Source organism: Hemiscyllium ocellatum, chromosome 14 (assembly GCF_020745735.1).
Source record: "Hemiscyllium ocellatum isolate sHemOce1 chromosome 14, sHemOce1.pat.X.cur, whole genome shotgun sequence".
Taxonomy (NCBI): domain Eukaryota; kingdom Metazoa; phylum Chordata; class Chondrichthyes; order Orectolobiformes; family Hemiscylliidae; genus Hemiscyllium; species Hemiscyllium ocellatum.
In genome coordinates this window covers 13,516,821-13,535,425 of record NC_083414.1, presented here as the reverse complement: position 1 = coordinate 13,535,425, position 18,605 = coordinate 13,516,821, and the positions used below count along the sequence as shown (strand labels likewise).

At 39.0% G+C, this 18,605-nt stretch overlaps 1 protein-coding gene across 1 annotated transcript in view; it reads right to left on the bottom strand.

The window, feature by feature from the left end:
- wdr82 (WD repeat domain 82) overlaps positions 1 to 18,605 on the bottom strand; it is a 35,503-nt gene that overhangs the window by 14,943 nt on the left and 1,955 nt on the right. Inside the window, exons 2-4 of the mRNA XM_060835386.1 lie at positions 18,017 to 18,114; positions 12,907 to 12,973; positions 9,461 to 9,560 (exon numbers count right to left, since the gene is read on the bottom strand). Coding sequence (XP_060691369.1) covers positions 9,461 to 9,560; positions 12,907 to 12,973; positions 18,017 to 18,114 — 265 coding nt within the window. The remainder of the gene's footprint in view (positions 1 to 9,460; positions 9,561 to 12,906; positions 12,974 to 18,016; positions 18,115 to 18,605) is intronic.

The window sequence follows — 18,605 nt, the reverse complement described above, 5'->3', positions numbered from 1 at the left end:
ATGAAGTTTAATATAGATAAGTGGAAGGTGCTGCATTTTGGAAAATCAAATCAAGACAGGAGTTTCATGGAGAGTGGTAATGCCTGAAGTAATGTAGTGGAACAGAGAGACCTTGGAGTTCAGGTGCATAGTTTTTTCAAAAGTGCAGTCATGGGCAATGGAGATTTTTGGCATAGTGACTTTCATCAGTCAAGGCATTGAATAAAGATGTTCAAAAGTTATGTTACACTTGTACAGGACTTCAGTGAGGCTACACCTGGAGTATTATGTTCAGTTTTGGTTACCTTGCTATAGGAAACATGTGATTAAACTGGAAAGAATGCAGAAGAAATTTACAAGGATGCCAGGACTCAAATGGTCAGAGTTATAGGAAGTGGTTGGATAAGCTAGTACATTTTTCTTTCGAGCACAGGAGAACCTTATGGAAGCGCTTAAGATCATGAGAGGAATTGATTGGGTGAATGCACTCAGTCTTTTTCCCAGGGCTGGGGAATCAAGGATTAGAAGGTATCATTTAAGGTAAGAGGGGAAAGAATAAATGGGAACCGGAGGGGCATTTGTTTTCTAAAAACACAGAGGGTGGTATGGAATGCGCTGCCAGCGGAAGTGGTTGAGGTGGGTACATTAACAATATTTATAAGGCATTAGGACAAGTACATGGATAGGAAAGGTTTAGAAGGATATGGGCTAAGTGCACAGAAACATGGACATTTTGGTCAGCATGGACCAGTTTCGCTGAAAGGCCCGTCTCCATGCTGTAGGACTTTGACTCTAAGTAAGAATTCTAAATACGAATGCAGAGTGCAAAGGAATAAATTAAATGAACTACGAGCACAAATTCAAAGTAGAGATTATATTACAGTAGTTAGAGACATGACTGCATGACTGTCAGGATTGGGAAATAAATATACCAGGTTATGAAGATTTACAGGACAGATGGAGGAGTAGCCTTGCTGATTAGAAACAAACTTAATTGATGAGAAAGGATGTAATATCAGTTGGGCAGTGGAGACAGTACGGGATGCAACTGAGGAATGATAAAGGGTTAAAATACTAACAAGTGTAGTGTACATAGCCTTGGTAGCAGCTCTGAACTGCTAGATAGCCTAATTTCTGTACTTATACAAGCATGTAGCGAAGCCACAGTGGTATTAATTTGGGGGGGGGGGGGGGGGGGGGGGGGGGGTGCTGTTAGGTATCTTTAACATAGCCTGTGGAAAGCATTCAGGTGCCTGTCAGAAAAGGTAGTGAATTTCTGGAGCATGTCCAGAATAGTTTTCTACAGCAATATTTCCTGGATACAAGGGAACAGGCAATATTTGATTTGGTAATGAGTTAAGAGCCAGATTTAATGATTAACCAACTGTGCATGAACATATGATCAAGTTTAATGTAGCACATGAAAGTGGAATGTATGAATCAGCTACTCGAATTTCAGATTTAGGCAAGGCTGACTTCAAATGAGACAAGACAGAGACTGTCCACAGTGAAAGGGGAAAAGTCTACTAATGGGTGCAACAACTGAACAGCGGAGAATGTTTGAAGAAATACTTAACAATACAAAATCAGTTTATAGCTTAGAGATGGAAAATGTCTACTTGACAGAAAAAAAAACGTGGACAATATAAAACTAAAAAGACTTACACAAATGCAAAAAAAAAACCAAAGGACAGATCCTGCTGAACGGGTAGCGATACAAAGACCAAAGCGCCACACCACAACTTATCAGAGCTAATAAAAGGAATTATGAAAAAGAAACTTGTCAGGACAACAAAATAAATAAGCAAAAATTTGATGTTATATAAAGGGAAAGCGGATCATAAGGAGCAATGTTGGCCTACCAAAGACTGAAAGTGAGACTACTGTCAATGAGAAAAATGGCAAACATGAATAATTACTTTGCCTCGATATACAGGAGAAGTACCAAGGAAATTAATTGTGGATCAGCAATAGGGACTGAATGAAATTTAAGGTAAACATCACTACTGAGGAAATTAACAGAAATAGGTCAAATCCCCAGGACCATGTTAAAAGGAAGCAAGGATGCACATTGCAGACACTATAATCTTAAGAGATCTTCAGATACAGGAATCGCCCTTCTGGATTAGAAAGTTGCACGTCACTCCACTTTTTCAGAAAGGCAAAAAAGGCAAGCCAGGAAATTACAGACCAGTTAGCCTAACACCTGTGATAGGGAAATTGCTGAAGCGAATAATCAAGTAAAGGGTAACTTATCACCTAGGAAATCTTCAGTTGATCAGGAAGGACCAGCATGGATTCTTGATAAGTAGGTCATGCCTGAAAAACCTGATTAGTCACCTCTTCAGAAAAAAAAAGAAGTGGACAGGAGTATTAATAGATGCTGTTTAGGTGGACTTTCAGTAGGTATTTGATGAAGTCCCACATAAGAGGCTATTAACCAAGGTAGAAGCCCACAGATCTGAAAGCAAATTACTCAAGACTTGGAAATTGGTTGAGTGGTAGGTGACAGAAAACACGAATAATGAGTCGGTACTCAAATTGGCAGAATGTGTCCACTGAGACCTGTAACTGGGCATCAGTTATTCACATTATTTCTTAATGACTTGGATACAAGACTTTCTATCCATTACCCAAACTTGTTGATGACAAGCTTAGGCAGAATCATAGGTGACAGCATAATATTTCTAAGGAATATCGACAGATGAAGTAAAAGAGAGAAACTCTGGCAGACAGATCAATGTTAAAAAAACGTGTTAAGTTATCCATTTTGGACGAAACAATGAGACCTAGACTTCAGGGGTTAAGTTACAAGGACAGATTATACAAATTAGCCCTGCTTTCTCTAGAATTTAGAGTTAAGGGGTGATCTGATTGAAATCTACAACTATTTCCGCTGATTTGGGAATTCTAGAACTGGGGACATAGTCTGAGAATTAGGACCAGATTGTTCAGGAGATATGAGGAAGCAACTCAACACAAAGGGTGCTAGGTGTTTGGAATTCTCGTCCATAAATGGCAGATGCATGATCAATTGTTAACTTTAAATCAAGGATAGATAAATTTGTGTTAAAGCAAAAAGATGTTGAGAGATATGGGCCACAAACAGATAATGGAGTAAGGCCAGATATCAGCCATGGTCTCAAATGAATGGTAGAACAGAAGGGGAGGCTGAATGTCATACTCCTGTCCTATGACACTGGTGAAACCACATTTGGAACACAGCAATATTCACCTAATTTAAGAAAGATTATAAGGTTCTAGGGGAGGCAGTAGCATGGTGGTAATGCAACTGGACTAGCAATCCAGAACTACATCCTGGGGATATGGCAGATGGTGAAGTTTTAATTCAATAAAATCTGACCTAATGTTGACCACATAACCATTGCTGGTTGTCTTGCAAACCCATCTGGATCACTGAAGGGGATGTGCCACCTGTATCTGTTCTGACCAATGTGCCACTCCAGAGACACAGCAATGTGGGTGACTCTTAACTGCCCAATAGAGATGGGCAAAGATATCACCTAGCCAGCAACATCCACATCCCATGAGCAATTAAAAAACTGTGGTTGGAATTCAGTGAAGTTATACCAGATTAATATTTGGAGCTCTTGCTCTCTCAAGGAAAGATTTCAGAAACTACACTTGTATCTGCTGCAGCTTGGTAGAGTTAAAGCTGACTTGATTGAAACATACAAAAAGATTCTAATGGGTCTTCACAAGTTGAATATGGAGAGATGTTTCCTCTTATGTGAGAATCTAAAACTAGGCCTATTGTTTAAAAACAAGAGATCCACCCATTTAAAATAGATGAAGCTATATTTCTTGTCAGAAAAAAAGTCTCTTTGGAACTTTCTTGATGGAAAAGTGATGGAAGCAGAATCTTTGAACATTCTTAAAGCAAAGATAGATAATTCCTACTAAGCAAGGAATGTTACTTGGGTAAGTGGGAATTGAAGTTATGATAAAATCATCTTTTTAAGCAACAAAAATTAAATCTGAAGCCTGCTCATGCTAAGAATTTGTGGAAAGGGAGAAAAGAGCTTCACATCCTTACAGATTATCATCATTTGCCTATATACTGAGCAAAGAACGATTAAATATTATTTAACAAAAGCAGAGTTCTATCAGAGTCAGCTTCAATACCAAAAATACTAAAGATACTTTACACCTATGCAAAAGGCTGCAAATCAAAATTCTGTTGCCCACTCCTTCCCACAATATTTTTAAGATCAAAGTTAAAAGCAAATCGGTGTTACTAATTTAGTGCTATGGCAAGCCTATGAAATATTCATACCAGTTCATCTTCTATTGACATTACTTAATCGAATATTTATTTAATAAGGACAGAAGCACATCATCCAGTACACAAAGCACTACACAATAACAAATGATGTACTCAAATCATTATAGCCCTTTTGATAGTACAGAACTTGAGCATTACTGGAAAGAAAAAGACATTGTGTCAAAGCTTTCCCTCTAGCACTATCTATATTTTGTAGATTGATACTTGAGTGTGCCAGATGGTTAAAAATTACACCAGACGGGTTGATCAATTTTTAAAATGTCCTGATCAATGAACCAGCAAATGGGTGTCTTCCATTTTATGGCGATTAAACAGGTGCACTGTGTCCATGTTCTTTCTCACTGTAAACAAGGCCCTAATAATATATAGCTTCCAGTACATGCAAGTGCACTACTGGATGAACCCAACTGAACCCTCTTAAAAACAGGATTATCCATCATTCTATCTAACTGCAGAATCACAGTTATTTTCAAGACACTGAAGTTTTGCAAGCACAGATTGGATAAGGAGATCAGTACCTTACTTGTTGCAAACAGCCAAATGCTATGCTGCTTCATATGATCAGTCAGTCTTCAGGACATACAGCATACATTACTGGTATCATACTCATGAAATTCACTGCCACATCACTCATTTGTATGACACGCAGAATAGCTTTTTATTTGATGGCAGAGTCCTGTTTGTATCAACCATTACATATGTTGCAAGTAGCATAAAACAGCAAGCTTCACGTTTTGCTCAAACCTTTGAAATACCTTAGCCTTTCAGGGTTATCATAGGTAGGCAGGGCACTAGGCCTGCAGCTTACCATGCTTTTAGATTATGGGCATACACATGAAAAGGTGACATACTATGGGGCCGACTGCCAGGTCTGTGAGATCAGACTGCCAGTAGGATTAATTTGATTACAATTATTACGGTAGTGACAAGCCTATTGGACATAGCAAATTCCTGCTCAGACTACAGCTCAACCTTCAACACCATTATCCCCACCAGACTGATCTCAAAACTCCCAGACCAGGTCTCGGCTCCACCCTCTGCAACTGGATCATTAGCTTCCTGACCCATAGACTGCAATCAATGAAGATGGACAACTGCACCTGCTCCATGATAACACTACACAGAAGTCCCCCAAAGATGCAATCTCAGCCCTCTACTGTACTCTCTGTACGCCCTCGACTGTGTAGCTAGATTCCAAATGAACGCAGTCTATAAATTTGCTGATGACACTGAGAAACTAAAATTTGAATTTAGGTTGTTGTCAGAAGTATATGTAGATTTTTATTAACCACAAAATGGCTGAACGTTAGGACTCTGAACTCGTACTGCTGCTTTGCTGAGTTAAGTTAAATCGAAGATAAGAGCATATAATTCATATTATGAAACGTCCATTGTAAGACAGTGATTTGGTATTTGAACTAACCTTGAACTGGCAAACATGGGGTGATTCTGTGTGTATAACAATCTGCTTCCCAGGAAATATCACTGGATTAGCCTGTTGTCAATCATGTCACCTTATTATGTGTGATTGGTCTTTTCTTGTAATTAAGGCTGTACTCTTTAAAAAAAATGTAAATAATGTGTAATTTTCAAATGTAATTGCACCATTTCTTCACGGAACACAGAAGCTTTTAACCTCCGTATTGCTGGACAAATCTGCACCAGGCTGCCTTAATTTATTAAACTGGTAACCTTGCTTTAAACAGACTGTACTCCTAGTGATTCTTTTGACCAATATCGAACCAAGGGGGCCCCTCTGGTGGGGTCTAGATCTTCAACACCACCATGGTAGAACGGATATCAAACATGGAGTCAGAACACAAAGGAGATAGAGGGTTTGGTGGCGTGGTGCAATAATAACCTTAAGTTCGTAAAATTTTTTAAATTGATCATTGACTTCAGAAACAAAAGGAGGAGAACACATGCCAATCTACATCAACAGAGCAGAGGATGAGAGGGTGGACAGTATCAAGTTACTAGGAATGACTATGACAGATAACCTGCCCAGGTCTTCCCAGAGAGATGTGACAGTCAAGGCGGCTCAACAATGCACCCTCTTCCTTGTCCTCCATTAGGACCGTCACCAACTTTTACAGATGCACCACAGAAAGCACACTGTCCAGGTGCTAAACAGACTAGTACAGCAATTGCTCTGCTCAGGATCTATAAAGAAACTACAGACTGTTGTGTGCACAGCCCAGACTATCACGGAAGCCAACCTCCCATCCATTTACAACCGCCATTGCCGTGGAAAGGCTGGCAACATCAAAGACCACACCAGTAAATGCTCTCCTACAACCTCTTCCAACAGGGAGAAGATACAGAAGCTTGAACAGGCACTATAGAGTCGGAGATGTACAAGCATGGAAACAGACCCTTCGGTCCAACCCGTCCACTCCGACCTGATATCCCAACCCAATCTAGTCCCACCTCCCAGCACCCGGTCCAGATCCCTCCAAATGCCTCTTTAATGTTGCAATTGTACGAGCCTCCACCACATCCTCTGGCAGCTCATTCCATACACATATCACCCTCTGTGTGGAAAACATTGCGCCTTAGGTCTCTTTTATATCTTTCCCCTCTCACCCTAAACCTATGCCCCTCTAGTTCTGGACTCCCCCACCCAGGGAAAAGATTTTGTCTATTTATCCTAACCATGCTCCTCATTATTTTGTAAACCTCTAAGGTCACCCTTCAGCCTCCGACGCTCCAGGGAAAACAGCCACAGCCTGTTCAGCCTCTCCCTGTAGTTCAGATCCTCCAACGCTGGCAACGTCCTTGTCAGTCTTTTCTGAATCTTTCAAGTTTCACATCTTTCCGATAGGAAGGAAACCAGAATTGCATGCTATATTCCAACAGTGGTCTAACCAATGTCCTGTACAGCCGCAACATGACCTCCCAACTCCTGTACTCCATACTCTGACCAATAAAGGAAAGCATACCAAAAGCCTTCACTATCCTATCTACCTACGACTCCACTTTCAAGGAGCTATGAACCTGCACCCCAAGGTCTCTTTGTTCAGCAACACTCCCTAGGACCTTGCCATTAAGTGTATAAGTCCTGCTAAGATTTGCTTTCCCAAAATGCAGCACCTCGCATTTATCTGAATTAAACTCCATCTGCCACTTCTCAGCCCATTGGCCCATCTGGTCCAGATCCTGTTGTAATCTGAGGTAACCCTCTTCACTGTCCACTGGACCTCCAATTTTGGGGTCATCTGCAAACTTACTAAGTTTGAAGAACAGCCTCTTCCTTGCAATTATTAGACAATGAATGGGCACTAACTTCAAATAATGTTCATCTTGGTAACGTTTTTCTGGCCTAGTGCATGTCCTGTGCAGTGCAACCTGTATGCCTCAATCTGTCCAAGTTTTTTCCCCAACCATGATCTGTCTGTACAGCTCGCAAACAAAGCACTTCACCACACTTAGGTATAAGTGGCAATAGATCAAATCATTTTGCTTTAATAAGTCAAATCAGTGTGTTTGGATTAAATGTATTTAGTGCAGGATATGTTAACTTTAGTTTATAAATTCAGCCATCATGACCTGCATTGACTTATATTGATACCAGAAGCTGAAATGATATGGGGAAATGCGTTATTATTACTGCATGGGTTCAAACAGTTAAATTAATTGTCTAAGCAGACATTTTGACCTTAATAAATGTAAACACTCCAGTGTGATATAGCTTTCAAACTGAAGATAGTCATGTTCTGGTTGAACACGCATAACTGACCAGTTTTTTTTTTTAAAAAATGCAAAAAGTCAGGGATTCACTTATACACTAGTTAAACTTCCAACGGACTGAAAACCGAAACTCTATGCATGTTCTTCTACATGGCAAAGCACTGGGCATTGGGAATTGTGCTTTAGCATTATTTTGTGTGGGGCCAACATTGGTTGTGCAACCAGAGTGCTACCATTTTGAAACAGCCTCTGCTAACTGCTGCAACCATGCCCAACATCCATTGCCTCCTTGTGTTGCAATGTGCTAGGAAGCAGACAATACACAGCACTGAGTAGGGAAGAGGAGAGATGACCTTTGAGAGGGATGGTGAGTCGTGACATAAATAGAGTTCAGATTTAGTGGGGCATATACACTATTACAGTGTATATAGTAATCCAACTAGTCAAGATTGTCCTCAGACTCCACGTCTTATGACGATCCCAATTAAGGGAAATGGGTGATTTTACAGATCACAACTTCTACAAACTTCTTCCAATTTCAGGGCTTTGCTTTCCTGCTAAGCCTTGAAAACATTTACTGTGCTCCCTTAGAACACGCCTTTCAAATATTGTAATATTTCTCATCAATCCTACATTAGTGTTATTGCTCTTGTATCGGTTTTCTTTTATTAGTTTAAGGTTAAATTATAGTCATGAGTATCAAAAACTTTGAATACAAGGAATCTGAAATTTAAAAAAGTGCTAAAAATCCATAGATCAAGTCCGCAAGAAGTAGTTGTGCAACATATAATGGGACCTATTTCCTATCAGCTTCAGTGGCTGATCATGTATATATTGTGTTTGTCTTCTAAAAACTGTACTTTCTGGGGGGCCATGTTTGACAGGAGCCCATTTGCCTGACCAGAGTTGGCCCTTTTGAGAATAGGTAAGAATCCTGAATTACAAAATTAAACAACTATTTCAAATGGATACTGGTACAAGTGAATGGAGGAAGTGGAAGTTTCTGTTCAATCTCCTGGTTTATGTTTAACTTGACTGAAGGAATTTTCAACCAAGTGTCTTCGCCAGAAAAGTTGAAAGTTAACTCATGGAAAGAAGCAAATGTCAAGATATTCTTGGTATTCATAATAACTGATAAAAGAGCCCTTGATATAGTACCATGCAATTTCCTAATACTATTTAACAAAGCACTTTTTATGCATAAATACAAGTATTATAAATGATGGGACTACAACATAATTCTGGAGAAACTCAAGGCCTGGCAGCATCTGCGGAGAAAGAAACAAAGTAAACATTTATATGGCCCTTCAGAAGACATGCAACATGAACCATGTTAATGTATCAGTTCAAAACTCTGCACTGCCCTAAAATGTCAGCCCATGTTACACTCAAAGCCTGCAGCATAGTTTGAAGCAATTACAACAAATTCATAGTTACTGCTTTCTCTCCCTAAAGCTGTTGTTCAAGTCAGTTAGAAGAACATACCTGGCAATTAGGTGATCGAAGGTCCCACAGTCTAATGGTTTTATCCAAGGAACTGGACATGAAAGTGTCATCCACAGGAGACATACATAATGCTACAACCCTAAAGTATACAAAAGGAAAACAAGTACAATGTAAGGATTGCAAAATACATTTTCACATCTCTATATACAGAGCAATATAATATTTAATTAAATGCAAAATCCCTCAAAGTATCGAATCTCCTTGTAGAGTCCTGAAACAATCAATCTTCTAAATGAGTTTTTTGCAGTTGGGGGGGCGGAGGCATTGTTTTGGAGTAAGGTCATGTGCACTATTGCATCATACTGAATATTCAGCAACCACTGATCAAAATGTATATCAAACAATGATTAACATCTAGCTGGACAGTGATGGTCTTTGGTAAAAAACAAACCTGAGCACACAGACTCTCGAATAAAGAACAAGCAAAGTCTCTGAAGGCTGTCAGAATTTTTTTTTAAATTATCAAAGATAACATCTTTGAGACACAGACCAAAAGAAACATCTGGGTTAGATGTGTCCACAAGGGCTTCTTAGTCAGAGAGACATACAGCATAGAAACTGACCCTTCAATCCAATTAATCTATGCCGAACATAATCTCAAACTAAATAATTCCTATCTGCCTGGACCTGGTCCGCATGCCTCCAAACTTTTCCTATTCATGTACTTATCTAAAATATCTTTTAAAACACTAACTTTGCTTGCATCCACCACTTCCTCAGGAAGTTCATTCCACACGAAAACCACCATCCGCTGTGTTAAAAATTTGCCCCATATCTTTTTTACATCTCTCTCTTCTCACCTTAAATATAAGCCCATGTTTTGAAATCCCCATTTTATAGAAAAGGCACCTACCATTAACCCTATCTATACCTCTCATGATTTTATAAAATAGTCACCTCTCAACCTAAGTAAAGCAAGTCCCAGCCCATCCAATCTTTCTTTCCATACTGGGAAACTTTCCCCATCTGGAAACATCGTGATAAATCTCTAGCTTAATAATATCCCACATATAACAGGGTGACCAGAATTGGACACAGTACTCCAAAAGAGGCCTCACCAATGTCCTGTACAATCTGAAATGTCTTCCTAATTCCTATACTCCAAAAGACTGAGCAAAGACGACAAATATGCTAAATGCCTTCTTAACCACAATCTAAATATGATGCAGACTTCAAACAATGATGAATCTGAGCCCCTAGGTCCCTGTTCTATAACAATACCAACATTAATTATTTAAGTCCGACCCGTTTGTTCTTGTAATCTCTTGTATTTATCCAAACTGAACTTCAACTGCTCATTTGTCAGCCCATTGACCCATTTGATCAAAATCTCTTTAAAACCAAAGAAAACCTTCAACATCTATGCCACCAATTTTGTCTATAAACTTATTAACCATGCCTTCTATACTCTCATCCAAATCAATTACATGACAAGCAATTTGTAAATAGTCCAACTAAGGAAGAGGCCATATTAGGGCTGATTCTGGGCAATGAGCCCAGCCAGGTGATTGGAGAGTCATTGGGAAAGTACCTTGGGAAGTGATAGTAATTTCATAAATTTTAACTTGGTAAAAGATAAGATCAATCCTTAGGCGCAATTATTAAATTGGGAGAAGGATAATTGTGACAATATCAGGAAGGAACTAGTGAATGTAGATTGGGGTAGCTGCTTGAGGGCAAATTCACATGTGTTTTCTGAGTAGCTTCTAAGGTCAGTTGATTAGAGTTCAGCACCAGCATATTCCCATGAAAATGAACATTAAGGATGGTGTGATTTGGGAACTTTTGAACAAGAGAAACTGCAAGCTTAGTCAAAGGAAAAAGGAGCCCTACCTAAGGCTTATGAAACTGAAGACGGAGTCTCAAAAGAACATAAAGAAAGCAGGGAAGAACTTAAACAGGGAATTAGAACCTACGGACCAACAGAGTACCGAGGGAAAGGGTGAATCCACTCGAGGACAAAGGAGAAAATTTATGCATGGAGTAAGAGGAAGTGGGTGAGGTCCTTAAATGTTTTGCACTGGAATTCACAAAGCAGGAGACGGTGGATGGTGAGTCTAAAGAGGGATACATTGATATTGTCAGACATGTCGATTTAAAAAAAAATTGTGTTGGATGTTTTAAAAAGCATTAAGGTAGGCAAGTCTCCAGGTCCTGAAGGTATCTATTCCAGAACAGAGGGAGGAAACTACTGGAGTCTTGAATGAAATTTTTGTATCTTCTTTAGTCACAGGTGAGGTCCCATAGGATTGGAGAATAGCCAACATTGTTCCTTTAAGATGGGCAACAAGGATAATCCATTAAATTAAGGGCAGCAAGTCTTAGGTCAGTGGTAGGAAAATTATGGGACAAGGTTCTGAGAGACAGGATTTATTCACATTTGGAAAGTAATGGGGTTATTATTTACAGACAGCAGAACATGACTTTATTGGAGAGGTTACGTCTCAAGTTTGATCAAGATTTTTGAGAAAGGTCAAAAGTGATCGAGGTCAGAGCAATAAATGCTGTATACACAGTTTAGCAAGACCTTCGGAAAGGTCCCTCATGGCAGGCTGATACAGAAAGTGAAGTCACATGGGATCTATGGTGAGGTGGTAAGATAGATACAGAACTAGCATGATCATAGGGATCTCCAGCATCTGCAGACCTCATTTTTTACACATAGAAGACAAAGTAGAAGGGTTTTTTCTAACTGGAGATGAGAAAAGAGGTGTTCTGCTGGGATAATTATTTGGAAGAAAACGTAGACATGGTCTGATTACTAGGTTTGCACATCTCTCAGATTGGGGGATGATGTGGTAACTTATGAAGATCAGAGGATACAGCAGGCTACAGACAGGCTGAAGACTTGGGTAAAGAAATGGCAGATAGAACTTCTGGTCACCACACCTCCAGGAGGATCTGGAGACTTTAGAATGAGTACAGAAAAGCTTTATCAGATTGTTGCCAAGTTTGGAAGCTATCTTGTATGAGGAAAGATGGGGAGGTGGAGAACTGGTTTATGACCATGTGAACATCTGAGGGGCAATCTGATAGAGGTTTACAAGAGGCAGAAAGAGAATGGATAGGCAGAGTCATTTTCCCAGGGTATAAAGATCAATTACCAGGGAACATCATTTTAAGATAAAATGGAGAAGTTTAAAGAAGACGCCAGAGGCTTTTTTAAGAAAACAGAGGGTTTTAATGCCCAGGATATACTGCCAGACGTAGCAGTAGCAACATTTAAGAAGCAACTTGACAACATATGAAAAGGTGGGGTACAGAGAGATATGGACTGCATAAAGACAAAAAGCTTTAGTTTAGAAAGGCAAGCTTGGTGGGCTGAAGGGTCTGTTCTGTACTGCTCTTTGTACATCATTACTGAAGTTTATCCCATAGAAAAGTTCAATCTAAGTAGAGCAGAACAATACAAATACTTCACTTACCTTTTGCTGTGACCATGGAAATATCTAATGTATTTGTTGTCATGAAGTGACAAGTACCGGATGGTATCTAAAAAGGATGTAATACAAGTGAAAATAAGCAACATTTGCAGTATTTTAGTTCCTGCTTTTTGATTATTTTTATGCTTCATTAGGACTTAGAAGAAAACTCTAACTTGCCTACATTAACAGAATACAGCATCTGCTGTTCTTGTACAAAGAATGGTAGAATACAGTTTATTCCTGGATTTATCCTTTGGTACATGACTCATTCAGCAAAATGTTGGAATTGCAACAGAATTGTGCTCTGTATGAATTCAGTTGGTTTGTACATTTTGTTAAGAGTTGTGTTTATGAAGGTACTACTCTGCATTGCACATCATTCTTGCTCCATTAAATATCCCAAGTGACAAATTTGGATCACCTTGTAGCCTGAGCCGTCCTTGGTTATTGTAATGGAACATGATGCAAAGGATTATGGTTGCAGCTTCAGGATCTCAGATCACAGTGAAGATACAGACCATTCAGCCCATTGAACCTCCGAGGAGTATCCTAACCAGACCCACTTCCACACCCTATCCCCATATTTGCCCTGGCTAACCCACCTCGCCACTACAGGCAGTTTAGCATAGCCACTTCATCTAACCTGCACATCTTTGGATTGTGGGAGGAAACTGAAGCAGCCAGCAGAAACTGATGCAATCAGGGAGAATATGCAAACTCCACACAAATTTACCCAAGGCTGGAATCAGATCCAGGTCCCTGGTGTTGTAGGACAGCAGTGCTGCTAATCTGGGAGGTTTGGTTTCACTGGTTTGTTTCAAAGTTCACAGTTGCTTGGTCCTAGAGGTAGCATTTCACCTGGAAGTGATAGTGCAAGTAATTGGGTGGGTGGGTTGAGGGGGGAGGGGGTGGTGCTGGAGGTTGATGGCAAAATGCAGTTTAGTCTTCAGGAGCTAGTTGCCTCAGTCTGGCCTTTTCATGTCAATCACAAACTAATTCAAGGAAATGGTTCCTTGGGCATTCTTCATTGTCATTACGGGAAATTGTTATTGTATTTGTGTAACAGCAATTTCAAAACATTCAAGTGCTTCACAAATTATTTTTCTGAAACACTGATTAGTTCGGTAGGCAAATAAAAAATGTACACCAAAACAAGAGTCAGCTACTTTAGACAGTTTCTGAAATCTGATGCCTTTTTTTAAGGCCTAAAATTTTTGTTTACAGTGGACAGGAAATGGCTTTAAAAAGTTTCTTATTTCCAATTAGAACTGCAGATTTTGCAAGGTTGATACAGTGCCTTAGTTCTAAAGAGCAGGGCTTTCTAATGGGAAATGTCAGCTTTCAAAAACTGATTTTCCTTTTGAGAATCATAAACATCCTAAAATGGGACACTAAGTTTTGACAATTCAAGTTGCATTTATCCACCATCAATTAAAGTTGGTCGAATAAAACATCTACCCTGCAGTTAATTTTAACTTTTATTAGAAACAGTTTCTACAAGAAATGGAGCCTCAAATTTATACGACATCATACTAACTTTATAAAAGATTATCCATTCTGCATAATTCAACAAGAATTTAAACACTCATCTCTTTGTAAATAACACTTCAAAAAGTTTTAGAAAGTTCCATGCTGGGGGGAAAAAAACTTCACAAAAAACTTTATGAAGAGTGGAATTCTTTAATCTTCCGAAGATAATGAATGCATCCAAGCAGCAGCTCACGGTCCATTACTGGCGATGCTGGTCCCTGGCCCATGCAAGGCAGTGGCTTGTACAGTTATCTCCATCAACCGGGTGGTGTCACAAACCCTCAAACTGTACAAACAACTACCTCTGCACAGGCACAGGCAGAATAGCGTATGGATATTTGTTGTACTGGCTGAATGAATAAGAACAAGGACATGAAACACCACCACTGGACTGCAAATAGAAAGCAGCTGTAACTCATTTCTTCGTAGATATTCAAAACCTAAGTTCAACAAATGCTGAGGAGTTACAACGACATTTAAAAAAAAACTGTTCCTAATAAGAAAGCTCATCAATTTCAAAAGCACAAAGGTTTTAAGACTGGCCACAATCAATATAACTAAACAATTTGCTTCGCTCATTCTGCTGGCTTCAAATACCAAGCTGATTATAAAATCTTCTCATTACCTAGCAAAAGTGGGAAGAAAATGGCTATTGCTGGCTGCAGACAACAGCCTTGTCAGATTATGATTTCACAATGCGCATTTTCATCTTAAATTGCACTGAAGTCTTTTGATTCAAGCTATGGAGTCAAACAACATGGATACATACCCTTCGGACCAACCAGTCCACGCTAACCACGTTCCCAAACTAAACTAGCCCCACACCACTCCAAATCTTTCCTATCCATTAATTTATCCAAACATCTTTTGAACAATCCAACTGTACCTGCACCCACCACTTTCTCTGACAATTCATTCCACACATGTACCACCCTTGGGGAAAAAAAAGTTGCCCTTTTAAGTTGAGAGGAGAAAGATTTCAAAAATAAACTTTTTAGTTTTGAACTCCCCCACCACAGCAAAAAGGAACCCTTGCCACTCACTTTATCTATGCCCCTCATGATTTTATAAACCACAATAAAAATCACTTCTTAACCTGATCCACTGCCTTAAGCATATGGGGTGACATATGTTTAAGGCAGTGGACGGGTACCAATCAAGTGAGTTTTGTCCTAGATGCTAGGTTTCTCAGATGTTTATTCAACAGCTCCATTCAACAAAGTATTACACCACACTTCCAATATGTACCTTGCACATTGGTGAATGAAGAGAGTTTGCAGAGTCAAAAGTCCCAACCTTTTACCTGCTGTTATAGCCAATGCAATTATATGGTTGGTGCAATTGGGTATCTGATCAAATGATACACAACAAAAATGCTGACAATGAGGGATTCAGGAATAGCAATTTCATTACATGTCAGTGGGTGATGATTAGAATCCCATTTGCTACCGACAGGATTTACTACACGAGGGGCAGGCACTGTTGAAGTGCCACTTTCACCCAATGCCAAAACTTCATCCTTGTGTTGCACAAAGGCTCAAAATACTGAATCTGAGAAGTTACAAATGATATTGAGCATTGATGCATCACTGTTTTTGATGAAAAGAAAGTCAGTATGAACAGCTGAAGATAGCTCAGTCCAATGATGGCACCCTTTTTTAATATGGTTAACTTTCAATTAGCAGAACTACCTTCATCTTGTGTGAGGTAACCAGTGAAGGGACCCCATTCAGATTCCTACTAAATCCTATTTTACTAAATTTCCTTAAATGCTACACTAGATTAATTATTGCGATGTCAACTAAATTAATTCCTCTGGATTTTCAGCTCTTTTCTCTGTTGGGCCTTGGACTCAAATGAGATCTACAGCTGAGTAGTAGAACCCAAACCAAGCACAGTGCACATGTAATGGGTGGGTGAGTGCTGCCTGACAGCATTGATGATGTCATCACCCATCATTTTGCTGATGGGTGAAGGCCACTGGGGCCACACAATTAACCTGATTAGATTTGCTGTGCTTTATAGGGACAGGACATAAATGGCAATTTTTAAATTTGTTTGGTAGCATTGTTCGATTATAGGTTTCACTGTAATAACCTGTAGAATTCATGTAAATTGCAATCAAGTTTATAAAATTTCACAGAGTTGTCCATTATAATATAATATACCAACTTCAAATGATCAATGCTAATTCTATCAAAGACAATTGCATACGAGATCTTCCTCTCAGTAAGAGGCACTATGATGCTGCGGTACTATAAATCTGATTTTCCATGAAAACCTAGTTATTTATAATACTACACGTGTCTGGTTTGTGGAAATATTTTCTGCTACAATCATGTCCCTACAGATAAAATGATTCTCAGAAGTGTTATCCTTCAGAACAGAATGAGAAAAAGGAATCAACATTGTTCACTTTCCAAGCACCCCCAAGGCAATTCAACTTCATTAAGTGACTTCCCATTTCTCACATGGTTAGGCTTAGTATCTCATCCGAAGCAGTACTTTGTGTTTCAATAGAACTCAGTGTAACAAAAATATGCACTATCAAGATAAGGACAAAATAATACTTAAATTTATCATTAGTATTCTCTTTAAATTGGGCATTGATAACACCTGAAATATGCTCAAAAAAGATAAAAAAAACAGAACAAGCAAGTTACGGAATTGCACCTCAGTACGCCATTCAACAATTCTTTAATTTCAAAGCTTACCAAAACTTGAGCAAAAATTTTTGTAATTAAGTGCATGATTTTATTTTCATTCTGTGCTGAAGAAGCTAAGCCCAACTAGTGTGACACTGAACACAACTGGCTGTCATCCTCTTGATGCTCAACGCCCAGATCAAAGGACCAAGAAAGGAAGACAAGAATCAGACCACACTGAGTCATAGTCAGCCTTGTGAAAAGTGCCCATGTGTATAAAAAGGAAAATAGCTAATCAGACAGGGTTCTGTTGTAATGAATGCAGCTCTCTCCTCTAAAACAATTTGGTGACAAGGCTCATGTAAACAATGCACACTTTGACAAAGAAGCAAAGGATTGGCTACCTTCCTTTCAAACAGTATCCGAACAATCAAAACTTTGTATAGAAATCAAATGCCCTAAAAAAAAAAGCATGCCTCTATTTCTTACTGGTTTATTACCCCCCTCAAAAATTGATTCAACTTCCAGATCAATCGATATAAAGCTTAATTTAGTAGTTATTTGATTTTTTGAAATAATAAAATCAAAAGATTGACACGCTTTCAAAACCAAATTGCAAGCTCAAATGCACATTTATCTCCCAGTAATCATCAGGCAGGACTAAAGCACAGGTTTCAAATGGGAAACTAAGAACAAAAGGATCCAACATCATTGAGTTGGCAAAACTTCCAAACAAAACAAAAAGTTACAAAACTACATTTAATTAAGCATGCAAAACATTAATTCTGTAGAAGTGTTAATGTACTGGTAACAGATAAATACAAACTTTATACAACAACTCATTTTACAGATGCAAAAGGATGTGCCGGTCTTCGAGAAGTTCAGAGCAAGAGAAACTAAACAGCCGGAGATTTGTACAACACAAACTAACTTACCATCGATTTTGTTAGAACTGTAAACCACTGTATTTGCTGCATGTGTGTATCTGATCAGGTCTACCCCATACTTCTTACTGTAAAGTGTCCTCTTTGGTCTGACAGGTAAGAAAAAAATTACATGAAATGATGTTAAGCTTTATCAGAAAAGATGCCCAGCTTAACCTCAACACAGTTACACGGAAGTTCACAGAACTGTTGTTTGCCACCTTTTTATCATTGTCTAGCTGCAAGGCCTCCCTTAGTTAGTTGCGCCCAAATATCAGAAAAGGCAACAAAATCATCAATGCATGTTTCTGCATGTCATTGAGTAAATAACTGACATATAATGCTGTATTTTATCAAAGCAGTCAAGTATTTCTTTACCCACAAAGAAACAAACCTGCTCAGGCATGTTTTGGACACACCCCTGAGTTCAGTGGGACTTGAACTTCAATCCAGAGTTAGAAATACAACTGTTGTGTCACAAGACCACCCAAAAAAAGAACAAACTAGGTCAACTAAGGGATATCTTATGACTTACTTAATTAACAGCTGACCTGACTTCAGTAACAGAGACACCAATGACAATCACAAACCGCATGCATTA